The sequence below is a fragment of the Amphiprion ocellaris genome, chromosome 17, assembly GCF_022539595.1.
Source record: "Amphiprion ocellaris isolate individual 3 ecotype Okinawa chromosome 17, ASM2253959v1, whole genome shotgun sequence".
Taxonomy (NCBI): domain Eukaryota; kingdom Metazoa; phylum Chordata; class Actinopteri; family Pomacentridae; genus Amphiprion; species Amphiprion ocellaris.
In genome coordinates this window covers 7,523,029-7,536,802 of record NC_072782.1, presented here as the reverse complement: position 1 = coordinate 7,536,802, position 13,774 = coordinate 7,523,029, and the positions used below count along the sequence as shown (strand labels likewise).

General features: G+C 39.0%; 3 protein-coding genes across 3 annotated transcripts; 2 read left to right on the top strand and 1 right to left on the bottom strand.

The window, feature by feature from the left end:
- Positions 1 to 933: 933 nt before the first annotated feature.
- tmem119b (transmembrane protein 119b) lies at positions 934 to 5,172 on the top strand. The gene is made up of 2 exons (XM_023270034.3): positions 934 to 1,170; positions 3,700 to 5,172. The coding sequence occupies exon 2, from the start codon at positions 3,716 to 3,718 to the stop codon at positions 4,538 to 4,540; it is 825 nt and encodes a 274-aa protein (XP_023125802.2). The 5' UTR covers positions 934 to 1,170; positions 3,700 to 3,715; the 3' UTR covers positions 4,541 to 5,172.
- Positions 5,173 to 5,174: 2 nt separating this feature from the next.
- On the bottom strand, positions 5,175 to 8,655 carry LOC118470274 (iron-sulfur cluster assembly scaffold protein IscU-like). Its single transcript, XM_035948037.2, has 5 exons — positions 8,499 to 8,655; positions 7,224 to 7,337; positions 6,428 to 6,538; positions 6,201 to 6,279; positions 5,175 to 6,114 (listed from the first exon to the last, which is right to left on the bottom strand). Exons 1-5 carry the CDS (start codon positions 8,598 to 8,600, stop codon positions 6,023 to 6,025), a joined length of 498 nt encoding a protein of 165 aa, XP_035803930.2. The 5' UTR covers positions 8,601 to 8,655; the 3' UTR covers positions 5,175 to 6,022.
- A 1-nt stretch (position 8,656) lies between these two features.
- LOC111568396 (chemerin-like receptor 1) lies at positions 8,657 to 13,663 on the top strand. Its single transcript, XM_023270041.3, has 2 exons — positions 8,657 to 11,344; positions 11,460 to 13,663. Exon 2 carries the CDS (start codon positions 11,474 to 11,476, stop codon positions 12,485 to 12,487), a length of 1,014 nt encoding a protein of 337 aa, XP_023125809.1. The 5' UTR covers positions 8,657 to 11,344; positions 11,460 to 11,473; the 3' UTR covers positions 12,488 to 13,663.
- The last annotated feature ends 111 nt before the right edge of the window (positions 13,664 to 13,774 follow it).

The following is a 13,774-nucleotide window of genomic DNA, read 5'->3' as shown; positions in this document are numbered from 1 at the left end:
TCAGGAACCTTTCTCGGAAGTTAAAATAAGGGAGTAACAAAGTTTTTCTTGCTTATTCCCCATAAGACTGTGTTCTCTCACGAATTTTAATTTCCGTTTCCAGTGATAAATATGCACTTTTGTAACGTCTTTATGTCTGTAAATGGTGAAGAGTCATAATAAAAGTGGACTCTCTGCAAACTCACCCAGTTCCCTTATTTATAACAGGCTTCACAAAAGGCTTTTCTTCTCCCCTGGACAGGATTTCATATTCACTTCCCTTCCTGAGAAAAGAAAACAGCTCTCTGAATGCTTATTAGGGCCATGAAGCTGTTTTTCTTCTCCATTTTTTTTTTTTTTTTTTCTAAAGCCAATGTGCAGCTGAACCAGACGCCGGTGACTATCAACAGAGCTGAGACAAATGTAAACCTGGTGGATGCAGGAATCCATCGCATGCTGCTGATGACCATATAAAGCTGCCCTTGTCTTGAGTGATCACAAACACAGCAGACTGGCCAAAAAAATGCACTCGCTCGCACACAGTCACACTTGGCTCCCTAAAGTGGTCACCCTGGAGGCCTAATTGGTCGCCTCTGGATGAAAAACCCTGTGTTGTTTCTGAGAGCCTCCAGCGCGTGGCCTTCTCCTTCCCCCTTCTCTCGGCCACACAGGAAACATTAACCTCTTCCTGCATCAGGAGGTCACTCCGGCTGAGGAGCTGAAGGGAAGGCTGTCAATCAGAGGCTCCGTCTGACAAACACGTGATGTTTAAGGGTTCTTTCATGATGCTCTGTTGCTGTTTTTTGTCATGTTGGACGTACATATCCAGTTAGCCACACAGGAGAGTGCAGGAGAGGTCCCTGCCCCCACAGCACATTATAAACTCCTACCTAACAAGAACATCTGTGTGCAGGCCGGAGACACTCAGGGGAAGGCTGAAGGGGGAGGAGAACAGTGGAGAAGTAGAAGGAGGGATTTGTCCTCATGGTTAACGACATCTTTCTTTTTCTTTTTTTGTGTAATCCAGACAAACCTCCACTCTGAAATCTGAACCTGCAGAAGTGCTGTGCTCCACCAGGCACTCGCCACTCTTCTTTGCTCCTCTGAGAAGTTCACTTTTTCCAGACTGGTTTCACTCATCCTCCCTCAGAGGGGATTTCAACAGAGACACGTCTCCTGCCGCTGTGCACGGTGAGTAAAATGTGCTGTTTTTCTTCTCAATTTAGGTATTCCACCGAATGCTCAAGCATCTTGGCATCACGTCAGCGGGTGACATTCCAACATCCAGATGCTTCGAAGCAGCATCCAAACTCAGGAGCATGATTATTAAAAGTTTCAAAGTTTTGTGCCAGTTTTAGACAGTAAATTGCACCGAAAACAAAATGAATCAATGTTTTTTTTTGTCTGTGTTGACAGTAAAATCTGCTGCTTCGTTCTTGGAGCATAGATGTGCACACGACGGCCTTATGTGCATGTGTTTATGCGTCTGATTGCACAGGAATGTGTTGCAGCGTATATTAGGTCTGGGGCGAGTGGGTGATTAATTTGAAAAAAAAAAACAAAAACTCCCAACCCCCTTTTTTTTGCCAGATGAGAGCAGAGTTTCATGTGGCTCAGCTTGCAGACAGATGGAGGCGAACAGGGATAGAAGTGAGCTGCTGCCAGTTGACACACAGACCGAGCAGAGAGAAAAATAAATATAGCAAAGAAAAGCAGCGTTTAAAGGGCTGGTCCACACTATTTGTAAAATTCTCCAATATAAACCTTGTTGTATCTCGCTGTACAGATAGTTTGGGTTTTAATTGTTCCATTTTTTTTTTGAGATAGTCTGCTGCTGCCCTTAGTAACACAAGGGCGTGAGTGAGGAAAAAGTCCTGCATTATTTTTTTATTATCACATTTCTGACTCTCTACTCTGGGTTTTAATGTGTGTTCAGGCCAATTTTACTCAATTATATATATAATATTTTAGACGAATCTGTCGAGCGTGTTCGTTTATTTGAGATCGAAGACAAACAACTCTCAATTAACGTTGTTTTTTTCTGCAACGAGTACTTGATCAAGGACCATCACTGATTAGAGGACCAGAGTTAACAAAGGGTGTTAATCTGCAGGTGTCTTCCCGGTAATGGATACAGTTTACACTATACAGTGCATATTGATGGAATGTGCAACAATCTCACTGGCCAGAAACTGATGGAGAAGTGCCACGGTTTAGACTTGGTACTCTCTCGTTGGTTGACAGCCTGGTACACTTCTCCCGCCAAGCGATCCTCCCAGTCATCACCAACTCCTGACTCCCTGTAGGAAGAGGGGAGATCCTCCCTACGACTGTGACAGATTGATAGGTGTGTTTGCGTAAGGTGTATCATGTGCAGGAACTTATGATCTTGTCATGTGCCTGACGGACCCAAATGATTATGCTGTCATTGATGGAGGTGACGTACGTCTCCAATTACTCACGCTTCATGTTTATTCACGCAATGTTCTTAAAACAAGTGCGGCCTTCAGTGAGAAGCATCCGGTCTCTGTGTGTGCACTAAGCATGTCAGGGAGTGTGTCTGGAATGCATGTTCGTGCATCTGATGTGTCTTGAGTGTAATGTCTTGAGTGGCGTGTATTTGCCCTCTGTTTGATCCGGCTGTTCAACTTTGTTTTACCCCAATTCACATAGTGTGAGGTAATGTTGGCGACCCCCTTACCCATCCTCAGGCCAATGCAACTCTGTTATAATGCGTACAATACAGTGTGTCTGTGTTAAACTAATTTCATCATGGTTCATGTTTAAGTACGTCAATGTGCTCCATAAAAAGAAGTGAGTTATGTATATATTAGTAAGGAAATAATAATATAGGGATAACGTAATGATCAGTTAGTAATTAATCAGTAGTGAAGAGATAACAGTAATTAGTAATCAATCAATAGTGGAGGGATAATGATTAGTAGCAAATCACCAACAAATGATTCCATTCAGTTTAGTAGTTCAAATTATAAATCCCAACAAATCTTTGTGTAAAAATACCATGTGGTGTTTGGTTATAGGCAGCCATGTTGATTTTAGGCCTGAAAACAGCAAAAATGTCAACTATGATACCTGTCAACTATGTTACAAAAAATCCCACAATTATATGTTTACCCATCTATACTGAGAGATAAACTCGATTTTTATGCATAGATCACAAAATAATATAACAAAAATAAAAGTTTCTTGTTTTTGAGCCATTTTGATGCGGATTCATGACTGTAGTTCCTTTTGATTGTTATCAGAAAGTGATCCAGACATCATGTAATGACATTTTTGAAAGAATGAACATGAATGAAATATTCCACAAGCAATATTCCTGCCTTTTTAAGTTTTCAAATATATAACTGTATTTACATTTGTGTCAGATGCACACAAAAAACCAAACCTTATCCACTTATTTATTATTATTTTTTATTCATTTTATTTGCACAAGGTACACTGCACTTTAGCTTATGATCTCTACCTCATTATTTATGACACAGACTTTTTTATAATTTCCTTTAGTTTTTATAAAGATTTGTACAGTAAAGCAGACTGACTATGAGTCTTTGAACAGCTGTAAGTGTTGTTAACTGACCAGATGTTTGTTTTTCACTAAAACAGATGCTGAACTGACCCTAATGTACATGTGGACCACAAACTGTCTTCACATCTGGCTCTGACATTTCAGTCTCTGACATTTCCTATGGTTTACAGATCCCGAGGGAACACGATGCTCCCGATGGCCCTTCACCACGTCGGTCTGTGTGTGGCGTTTTGCCTCAGCAGCAGTCTGGCCACGCCGCCGCTGTTTTACAGTTTTCTGGAGGGAAGCACAGATGAAGAAGACCTCAGTAACTTAAACTCCTCTCTGCCCACCAGCAACCTCTCCTCTGTATACCAAACCACACCGGTGGACACAGCCCAGGAGGACACTGACTTTCTGAAGAAGCTGCTGGTCTTCCTGGAGGAGAACAAGCTCCTCATCCTGGTCGCAGGAACTCTCACCCTGCTGGTCTTCTTCATCATCTGTGGGTCGATTTTCATGAGCCGAAGACGCAAAGTCAACTCCTACTACCCTTCCTCCTTCCCCTCAAAGATGTACGTGGACCAAAGGGACAAAACCGGAGGTGCCAAACCTTTCAACGAAGTGCAAGAAAAAGCATCTACTGAGCAGGAAAGTGAGCCGGTGGACTCTCACAAGCAGCTCCAAGCTGACATCATGAGAGCTGCCAGGAGCCTTCGCACACCAAATAAATCTGCTGATGCTGTGGAGAGAAGTGACCCCAGTCAGAAAGTAGCCGAGGACAGCTCCAAACCAGATGTCAGCATCCTGGACCAGCAGCTTCCAAGCCTCCCTGAGGAGAAGGAGCTGTGTGAGGTTTCTGACAGTGAAGCAGCTGCAGCAGCAGAGTCGAGTCCTTCAGAGCAGCTTCGTCCAGAGAAAGATGAATCACAGGAGCCTTCCAATGGCAAGAGTCTCCGGCCCTCATCTCTGCACATTCACAATGACTCTGCCACACTTCAGCTAATCGCTGGAGAGAAAACTGCCTTCTAAGAAATCTAAACAAGTTTCCTAATGCTTGTGGAAAACTGCCCAGCTGGCCTCCAAAGATTTCTACAGGTTTACGGAAGCAAATGTGGAAAAGTTACACTCAAAATTTCACGATTTCCTTCGGTGCTGAGCAGTTTAACACTCAGCAGCCTGTTTGCTCTGGATTAAATATAGCATTCATGCAATTTTGTAAACATGTTTAATGGCATGAAAAACAGTTGATCTGCTGGGGTGATTTTTGTGCTGCTGGAAATTGTATAGTTTGTCTACATCCTGAAACATTCCTGCATGTGGGTCGCTACCAGAAACAATGTGTGGTGTGGACCCAGATACTTCTGTGCAAAACATTGCACTGACTCAGATCAGTTTTTGAATCTTAGCAAGTAGAAAACCACTTCCTGAGATTAGTGGTGGGTTTACATCTAAGAAGCAGCCGTATATAGATGGAAGTAATAGCACTTATAAAGACTGTATTTCATTTAGGTGAGCTAGTTCTTCAATCACAGTATAATGTAGCGCACTAAAATGGCATTAAGAAAGAGGTTCACTTGTGTTTTTCTATAAATGACAGTTAAAAATATCTTATAAAGGACAGTTATTCAGGTTATTTAAGTAATAAATTGGATTCAAAACAACATATGATTCAGTATACTTTTATTGCAGACTTTCAGTTAAGCATAGGTAAAAATGAATTACACTGAAAACTAATGGACCCTTTCTTTGTTTCAAGCCACTTTGCTTAATTGCATATAATAGGTGAGTGCTTAGTGTGCAGGCAGGATAATTAAAGCTGCAGTGTGGAACATGTCTCCCCCTTTTGGCAGTGAGAGTAACTACACAAATACTGTCGTGTTTCCAGTGTTCAGACTGTAATCCTTCTTCTGAATGTAAAGTTTCTTTTTTTATCTGGAGTATCGTAACTTTTTCTCGGATGCTTCTTTTTGTGCAACACTCCTAGTTGCCGTAGAACACACTCTGGCAAATCACTCATTGCTGGTTGATGTAAAATATATCAAAACTGGTGCTGTGGAATACAGAGATATTTACTCAGTGGTCATAAGATTATTCAGCATTGTGTTTGACAAGGATTTTGAATGTAACAGAGGTTCATATATATGTAAAAGTCCCACACTGCAGCTTTGTAAAGCTTTTAGCTTTAATAAATGCCTCCATCACACCTTCCAGAATGAACAAAAGCTTAAAATACACTCAAATGTAATCAATCTGATAAATAAGGCTCAACTTTGTACCAACAACCCCAAACAGTGCTTATATTGTGCGTTAATGTGACAGGCTAAAAGATACAGTATACAAGGTTGGAGGATCAGACTAACACAGAAAGCCTGGTGTAACACTGCTACAGAGGGTTGACGATACTGGGCATCATTACTGCAGGAAAGTGAGGTGGTGAAGCTGGACTGTTGCTACTTATTTTCTTGGCAGCAGGAAGCAAATGTTGTCCAGCTCAGAGTGAAAGTGCTCTGCTTAGTTGCTGGCGCTGGCTGCCTCCTGCTGGTTGTCATGTTGCTTGAGACGATAGTCAGCAAGAGCGGCCTTGATGGCATCCTCCGCAAGCACTGGAACAGGAACAATTAGAGGTTAAATACATCCACAGAGCAGCAGAAAAGAAGAATATCCCTTTAAAAATGTTTTGAAAACTTACTGGAGCAGTGAAGTTTAACAGGTGGAAGACTGAGCTCTTTGGCAATGTCAGTGTTCTTTATGGTCAAAGCTTCATCCACCTGAAAAGAAAAGCAAAGCACACGGCTCCAGTAACCACAGGAACTTTTTGTGTCAATAACAGAGCAGAATGCATAAGAACAAATCAAGTAGATAACCGATCTAAGAGGAAATGAAAGAAGTGTCACGTTGTCGAATGTGTTCACTCACAGATTTGCCTTTCACCCACTCTGTGGCCAGAGAGCTGGAGGCGATGGCAGAGCCGCAGCCGAAAGTTTTGAACCTGGCATCCACGATCTTCCCATTGTCATCCACTTCAATCTGGAAAAAGTTTTTACTTTCACTCAAGCGTCAAAGGTGAACAAAACTCTTACTTCACTTTACAAGTCTAATTACAGATTCAGAAAACTTTACTTGTCCCCAGGAGGCAACTAAAAATGACACACAGAGCAGGCAGTGCAACAATAAGAAATTGAGTAAAAAAAACAAGCAATTAGAGATAAGTAACATAAATAAACAAATAGGGATAAATATATGTAGAACAAGTATTATAAAAAGAAACAAACACAACTTAGTAACATACTAGTGCAAATGTGTCATACTAATGCAAATACAAATTAATAATGTAGGTGCAATAGGGCAATGAGGTAGATACAAACTACATATATCAAGATAGATATAAATTGCAAAGTGCAAAATGGTAGAGTTCATAGAAGGTTACAGTCCGATTCTTAAAAACTACACATCAAAATGTAACTTTGAACAAGTGGATAATAATAAATTAGTAAATTGCACATTTCTCCTAGCAAATAACAAGCAAAGATAAACCATTTCAGATGTAGCACCTCTACATAGTAAAACTGAATAATAATGTCTCAGTGTTCTGTACATGCTACTTCAAAGTACTTTTCTGATGTGTTATTTTATACTATATGTATACATTAGCCCTAATGGTTCAGTGTGTATAAAAGGGCTGAAATGCATCCATATTTAGTGACAAATGCACCTGAAGCTTCATTACATCTCCACAGGCTGGAGCACCCACCAATCCGGTTCCAACTTTCTTGGAGTTTTTGTCCAGTGTGCCCACATTTCTGGGGTTCTCATAGTGATCCACCACCTTCAGACAACAGAAAAGGGACAAGTTCAGTGTAGTTACCGTTCATTAACACTAGAACAAATGTGAGGAACCCTAATGACAGCAGCATCCTGAGACAGCATTTGTATTCTACTATAACCACAAAAAGAATGTCTAGAAGTCTTGACACCTCCGTTACACAACTACATATTTCTTCCCTTACGTAAGAGACACAGAAATAAACAGATTAGGACTGGATTTCATTGTCCACTACACCAACTCCTCATCCTGCCCTCCTCTAGTTTCTGCCGAGTCACTCTGACTGAGACGAAATGAAGTGGCTGAACATCACAATACAGGACTACATTTAATACGATAAATGTAAAATAAAATCTGATACAAAAATGTCTTTATGATTAAGGAACCTTTTATATATTTATATATATATATATATATATCAGATAGGATGTCACATTTGAAGCCAGACTCACTAGTGAAAATCCAACAGCTATAGTTTTTTAGTAAATAATTTCAGCATAGGTTGATAATTTTCAAATTACACCCAAACAAAAACATATCCAACTGAGCTTACATCTTTACATACCACGACCTTATTTCTACATGTTGCATCAGACATGTGAAACTGAACCTTGTGAACATGTGAATAGGTCTAATAGATCACTAAAAGATGCTCCATCCCTAAGAAGAAGGTATATATTAGGTATTACAGAACATTTACCTGTTTCTAGCACACTGTTCTCCTACACCACATTGACACCCCCTAAAGCCCATTAATCGGATGTGATTTAAGTATTAAAACTGTGCCCAGCTGGGGCACAGATTAGGGACGTTATTCTAGTCTTCTGCTTGCTATGTAGGTGGCATGGAGCAGATATTGATAACTATTTTGAGTTTTCACATCTTATCTCTCTCTGACACTCCCTTCTCTGAATGTCTGGAGGCAGACTGATGCACAAAACACAACACATGTAAGCGTCCTTCCTTTGTTTGTCCCCTAACTACGCAGTTAACCAGCTCTATCTACCTGACTAACAACCACTGTTAGCCTCAGAGTTAATGCTGCTCTAATTAAGCTGACTTACACCAAGCTAACTACAATAAATGTAAACATTAGCCTAACAGCGGCTACAACACTACACCCCGGGCTTCCGTTTGTTAAAAAGCTACACCAGACGGGTTTACCTTCTTGTGGTAGCAGCACTGAGTGATGAACTCCGGAGCAGAAAGCCTCCTGGTGAGAAAAGCCAGAGGACTGAGACACTTGTTCGCCACCGTACCCGCCATGTTGACAGAATGGCGCAGTTTGAAAGAGGAGAACAGCTCGAGCTCAACTAACCGCATCTGCGCATGTCCGTTTTATGTAAAACAGCGGAAGGTAAACATCCTTTCAGAATACAATGCAGTCAGACGGTCAATATGAATGCAGTCAGTAAACAGTCATGACCCCAGTTTCAATACAGTTTACTCAAAGAAAAAGTACTTTAGGCAGCTGAAAACGTTTTTTTTTTCCAGACAGGCTTTTGGTTGACCTGTAGCTGCTCTATTTTATTTTTTGTTTTTGTTGATGTGGGTCAGTATATAATTGAGGGACTTTTAAAGTCCATGGGATATATCTTGCATACATTTTTATTAAAAGTAAAATGACTAATGTTTTTTATATTCATTATGATCATGTCTTTACAAATAACAGAATTATTTATTATAGAAACAATCACTTATTAAGAAAAATTTACTAGATATTACTAAAATGTCAACTAAATAACCGTCCAAATTTAATAAAACCACCTTCTAATTAGCTAAACAATAATAAAACGAGCTTATTCAAAAAATTGTTTTGATTGTGTTCTTTTTATTAAGTTGAGATAATCATGATAGATATTTCTTTTTTGCCAATATATCAAATTTTATATGGAAAATAACAAACTGCATGTCAGAGAAATCACTTTCTACTAAGTTCCCCATTACAAAAACACCTCTCAAGGAAGTGTATTAATTCCAAATCACATGACCTGCTCCACATGATGTCATTTCCTCCTGAAGAAAAGACTGGCCAGACTCCAAGGCTTTCTGAGTTATTTAATATAAAGTAGTGTGTGAGTCAAGTGTGGATTTATGGCATATCAACAGGTTTACTACAATATCTTTATATGTTTTGTATGTATGATTTAAATCCCCAGGGTAAAATGTACAATATTTTTCTTGTAATGGTGGTTAGGGAAAGTATTAAGTGGCATAAAATGGAAATTTAAAGTATATTAGGAATTTAAAAGTATTTAGTTATTTTCTACCACTGCACACCACCCAATCATAGTTTTAAGTTTGCTTGTTTGGGGTTTTTTTTGGCCCACCTCAACCAGGCTGCTCGTAATTTGAATGTTTTAAAAATAAAAACACAATACAAATCATAACACAATGATATTAAAAGTAAATTAAAAGAACTACAACACATTAGTATAAAGGTGTCTATTCAAATAACTTATTTTATTTATGATGCTAAAGAATATTGTAGCAGCCATAATTATTTTTACTGAGTTCAAATGCAATTTAATACTTTTTACAGCACCTTTACAGTAAATGATTTAATGCTTCCTCCAGCACTGCTAATAAATCACAGCAAATTTAAATGTCGAAGAATGTGGCCTTTAAAGGGAAGTATTATAAATGAATGCTCAAAAATTTGTATGAATCAAAGCGATTTATTGGTTAGTTGCCTTGTGGTTATTTTTCTGAAAATAATTTACTCAGCATTTTTCTGTTGCATAACAGCATCACATGACCTTTAGGGCACGGCATGGAAATATTTAGTTTGAGTGAAAAAAGGGGAAATGAGTCACTGAATGATCATTGCATAATGTATGTGCAGATTCTTACAACTTGATATGTAATATTTCACTTAAGCAGGCAGGAAAAATGTGACTTTGAAATGATTCACTGCTACAGAAGCCTTTATTATTCCTTTACCAAGATGATGCCAATGAAAACTTCACTTTAAACATGTCATACTTAGAGTATTTTCACAGTTTCAACCATGTGGAAAGGCTTACATGCTGAAGATCTACAGAACCTTCCATTCCTGTCACTTCTTGTAATGAACTTTCTTCATCGCCCGCCAGAACTTGTGGTCTCAGTCCTTTAAGATGAAGACAAATCAGGTGCAGTAAAATTACTAGTAGAGATAAATATGCATGTGTGTATAAAAAGCCATAGCTAGTATCATTTCTGTGATGAATTCTACACAAATGTGTCAGTTCAGTTTGAAAAGCATGGAGGCCACAGACGTGAGGTCAATTATATGATCCCATTCTTTGATCAATATAAAAATTTTGTTTTTCCTAAAGATACAAACATATGTGAGGAAGTAGCACTTCTTCTAAAGATTGTCCTGTTCTACTACTAAGATGTTTACATTTGGAGAATGGATGACTTAATTTCTCTTCAGACACTTCAGACTTTAGCTAATGCAGCAACCTGCCACCTACAGATGCTCTTTTGCAGCTGTTGGAAGCATCTGGGCTGGAAGATGTGACAGAATCAATGTCGGAGGTCCTTCCTATCTGTGGTCATCCAGTTATATAGTTTAAGGTCTTTCTGATGAAGTTGTATAATTTTACAACTTCCACAATCTTGAAAATATGAAGTTGAAATCAACTTTAAAAAGTGTGGCAAAGTGATTTCCCTGTGGGGATTAATGAAGTTTTTCTGATTCTGTACACTAATTGGGATTTCTATATAGGTGTTTTGAGCAATATTTGTGATACTGATTATGAAGTGATTGATTAAATGGCCTGTAGACACACCCTGGTGTTTAGAAATGTGAGTTGCTGGTTTGGTCCCTTCATGTGGTTGTGTGGTGGAGATCCCCATTCTGAGATTGCAACAGTTCTTTTTGTGTTTTTGACCAAAAGCCTTACCTACGTCACTCTTCTCAGCAAACACTGCTCAGAAAACAGAAGTGAGAAGTTGCATCCAGCAGCAAAGGACTCAGGAAGGCAACACTTTAGTCGCTGCTTTGACCATCAACACATACCGTGAGTATTTATTTGTTCTTCAGGAAAAAACTAGAGCACATTTTCTTGATAAAATTGCAAATTGTTACAGCTTTCTGTGTGTTTATTGAGGAAATTGTTGTGGTTCATATTTCAGGTAAAGTAACCAGCATGGATGATGTTGATTATGTTGAATATGAGGATTACGCCCCAAGCAATGAAACAGAGATCTACAGCAACCTAACTCAACTAGTGACTTTCAGTACCTCTCAGTCTTCTCTGACTTATGTCCTAGTGACAACCAATATCATTATTTCTGTTGTTGGGCTTGGAGGAAATTCCTTAGTGATTTGGATCTGTGGATGGAAAATGAAAACAACGGTCATCACCACCTGGTACATCAGTTTGGCCATTTCAGACCTTCTGTTCTGTGTCTTTCTGCCACTCGACGTGTTCTACATGTTAACCTCGCACTGGCCTTTCGGGCAGATCTTGTGCAAGCTCTCGTCCTCCGCCCTGTTTCTCAACATGTACAGCAGCGTATTCCTGTTGGTTCTAATCAGCGCCGATCGCTGCGTGATGGCTTTATTTCCTGTGTGGTCGCACAACCATCGAAGGGTGCCCAAAGCTTTTAGAGTCGTCGTCCTCATGTGGATCCTCTCTGCTCTCCTCACGTTGCCCTCGCTGATCTTCAGAAAAACCACAGTCCACGGCTCGGTCACTCAGTGCCACACAGATTACGGGGGCCATTCCAAACACAAGGCAGTGGCGCTGACTCGGTTCATCTGCGGGTTCCTGATCCCTTTCCAGATTATTGTGTCCTGCAGCTTGGTGCTTGGTGTGAAGCTGAGAAGTTTGACCATCAAGTCAACAAAGCCTTACAAAATCATGGCAGCGCTCATCTTGTCATTTTTCTTCTGCTGGGTCCCGTATCATACCTTTGTCCTGCTGGAGTTGGACCTGAAGAACCACAGTGTGGAAGTGCAGAGAACTGGGCTGAGGGTGGGAACCACGCTGGCGGCAGCAAACAGCTTCATATCCCCACTTCTCTATGTGTTCATTGGTAATGACTTCAAACGAACCCTGAGGCGGTCTTTGACATCAGGGATCGAGGAGGCGATGGCTGAGGACTTCCGTACAGGTGGTCTCAGTCACTCAAAGTCCAAGTCAATGGAGGTTATATGAAATTAATTTCAAATTTTTATCATTAATGTGAAGGAGTACATGAACTTTGATTAGCAACACAGGTGACTTTGGACATGTTTAGTCACAATGTATTCTGTAGGTGATTTGTATATTATGTATATACATGTATGCATTAATGATGTATTTATCATGATCTTAAAACATTATGGATCACATTTGGTCATTGAGGCTATAAGTTATTGATTGATGTCTGCTATTGATTTACTGTGTCTTTCGATGTAAAATGAAAATCTTTATTCTCATATATGTTTAATTTAGATATTTTTGTGTGTATGGAAGACTTTCTCTTATGTTGTTCTTGTGCGTCCTTCAAATCATAGCTTGTGTGAAGTGTTTTTAACGCAATTAAATGCATTATATTCAGTTATTTAGAGCAAACTGTGATGACTGAAATATTAAGAACCAACATTTTAGTTTTTACATTGTGTTCATAATAAAATTGTATAAATTAAACTAAACAAATCAGATGAAGTAATTAAATTATTGTAATTTTGTTGTGTAAAGTTCTTCAGTTTTCAGTTATCACCCTACTATTAAACTGTACTGCTGTACATATAATTGTGCTTGTTCTAGTGTCATTCTCATGAAGTAATTTTAAGCCTGCTATTTTTTTATATTTCTATATCAATGGGGAAAAAATAAAATGGCATATGAAAGGCGAAGTGGAACAATATCATCTCATATTGCAGTTCCTCCAGATCTAGTCTCAGAGAACTTGTTGGGATAACGACGAATTGGAACCATCAAGCTAATAATTGCACCATTTTCAAGATATTTTAGAGTAAAATGAATATAAAATGTCACACCCTATGATCTAGGCAAAGTAAGGTCACTTCATTTTTATGCTTACATGTGCAACATTAATATCCCAGTTAGCAGCAACTAGAGCAGTGGTTCTGTAGCTGTGGGCCTTGTAATTATTCATAATGGAAATTAATTGAATTAACTAAACAGCATTCAATTGATTTGAACTGAACTGAACAAATTACAGTTGAATTTAACTGAATTTAACTGATCTGAATTGAATTTGAAACAATTTGAATGAAGTTGAATTTAACTGAACTGATTTGAATGTCATTAAATTGTATTGAACTGAACTGAACTGAACTTCACTGAATGAAACTGATTCGAACTGAATTAAATGGAAGTGGTTTGGTTTCTATAGAACTGAACTGAATTAAATTGAATTGGCTTGATTTGAACTGAACTGAATGGAACTGAACTTAACTGAATTTAGCTTGACTGCATTAAATTTAATTAATCTGA

What these genes read in the sequence shown, in the direction of transcription:
- tmem119b (XM_023270034.3), top strand. Translation starts at nt 3,716, where the DNA reads ATGCTCCCGATGGCCCTTCACCACGTCGGTCTGTGTGTGGCGTTTTGC.
- LOC118470274 (XM_035948037.2), bottom strand. Translation starts at nt 8,600, where the DNA reads ATGGCGGGTACGGTGGCGAACAAGTGTCTCAGTCCTCTGGCTTTTCTC. An exon ending in AGTGGGTGAAAGGCAAATCT is followed by an intron (nt 6,280 to 6,427) that starts GTGAGTGAACAC and finishes TTTTCTTTTCAG; the next exon opens with GTGGATGAAGCTTTGACCAT. An exon ending in TGTTAAACTTCACTGCTCCA is followed by an intron (nt 6,115 to 6,200) that starts GTAAGTTTTCAA and finishes TTCCTGTTCCAG; the next exon opens with TGCTTGCGGAGGATGCCATC.
- LOC111568396 (XM_023270041.3), top strand. Translation starts at nt 11,474, where the DNA reads ATGGATGATGTTGATTATGTTGAATATGAGGATTACGCCCCAAGCAAT.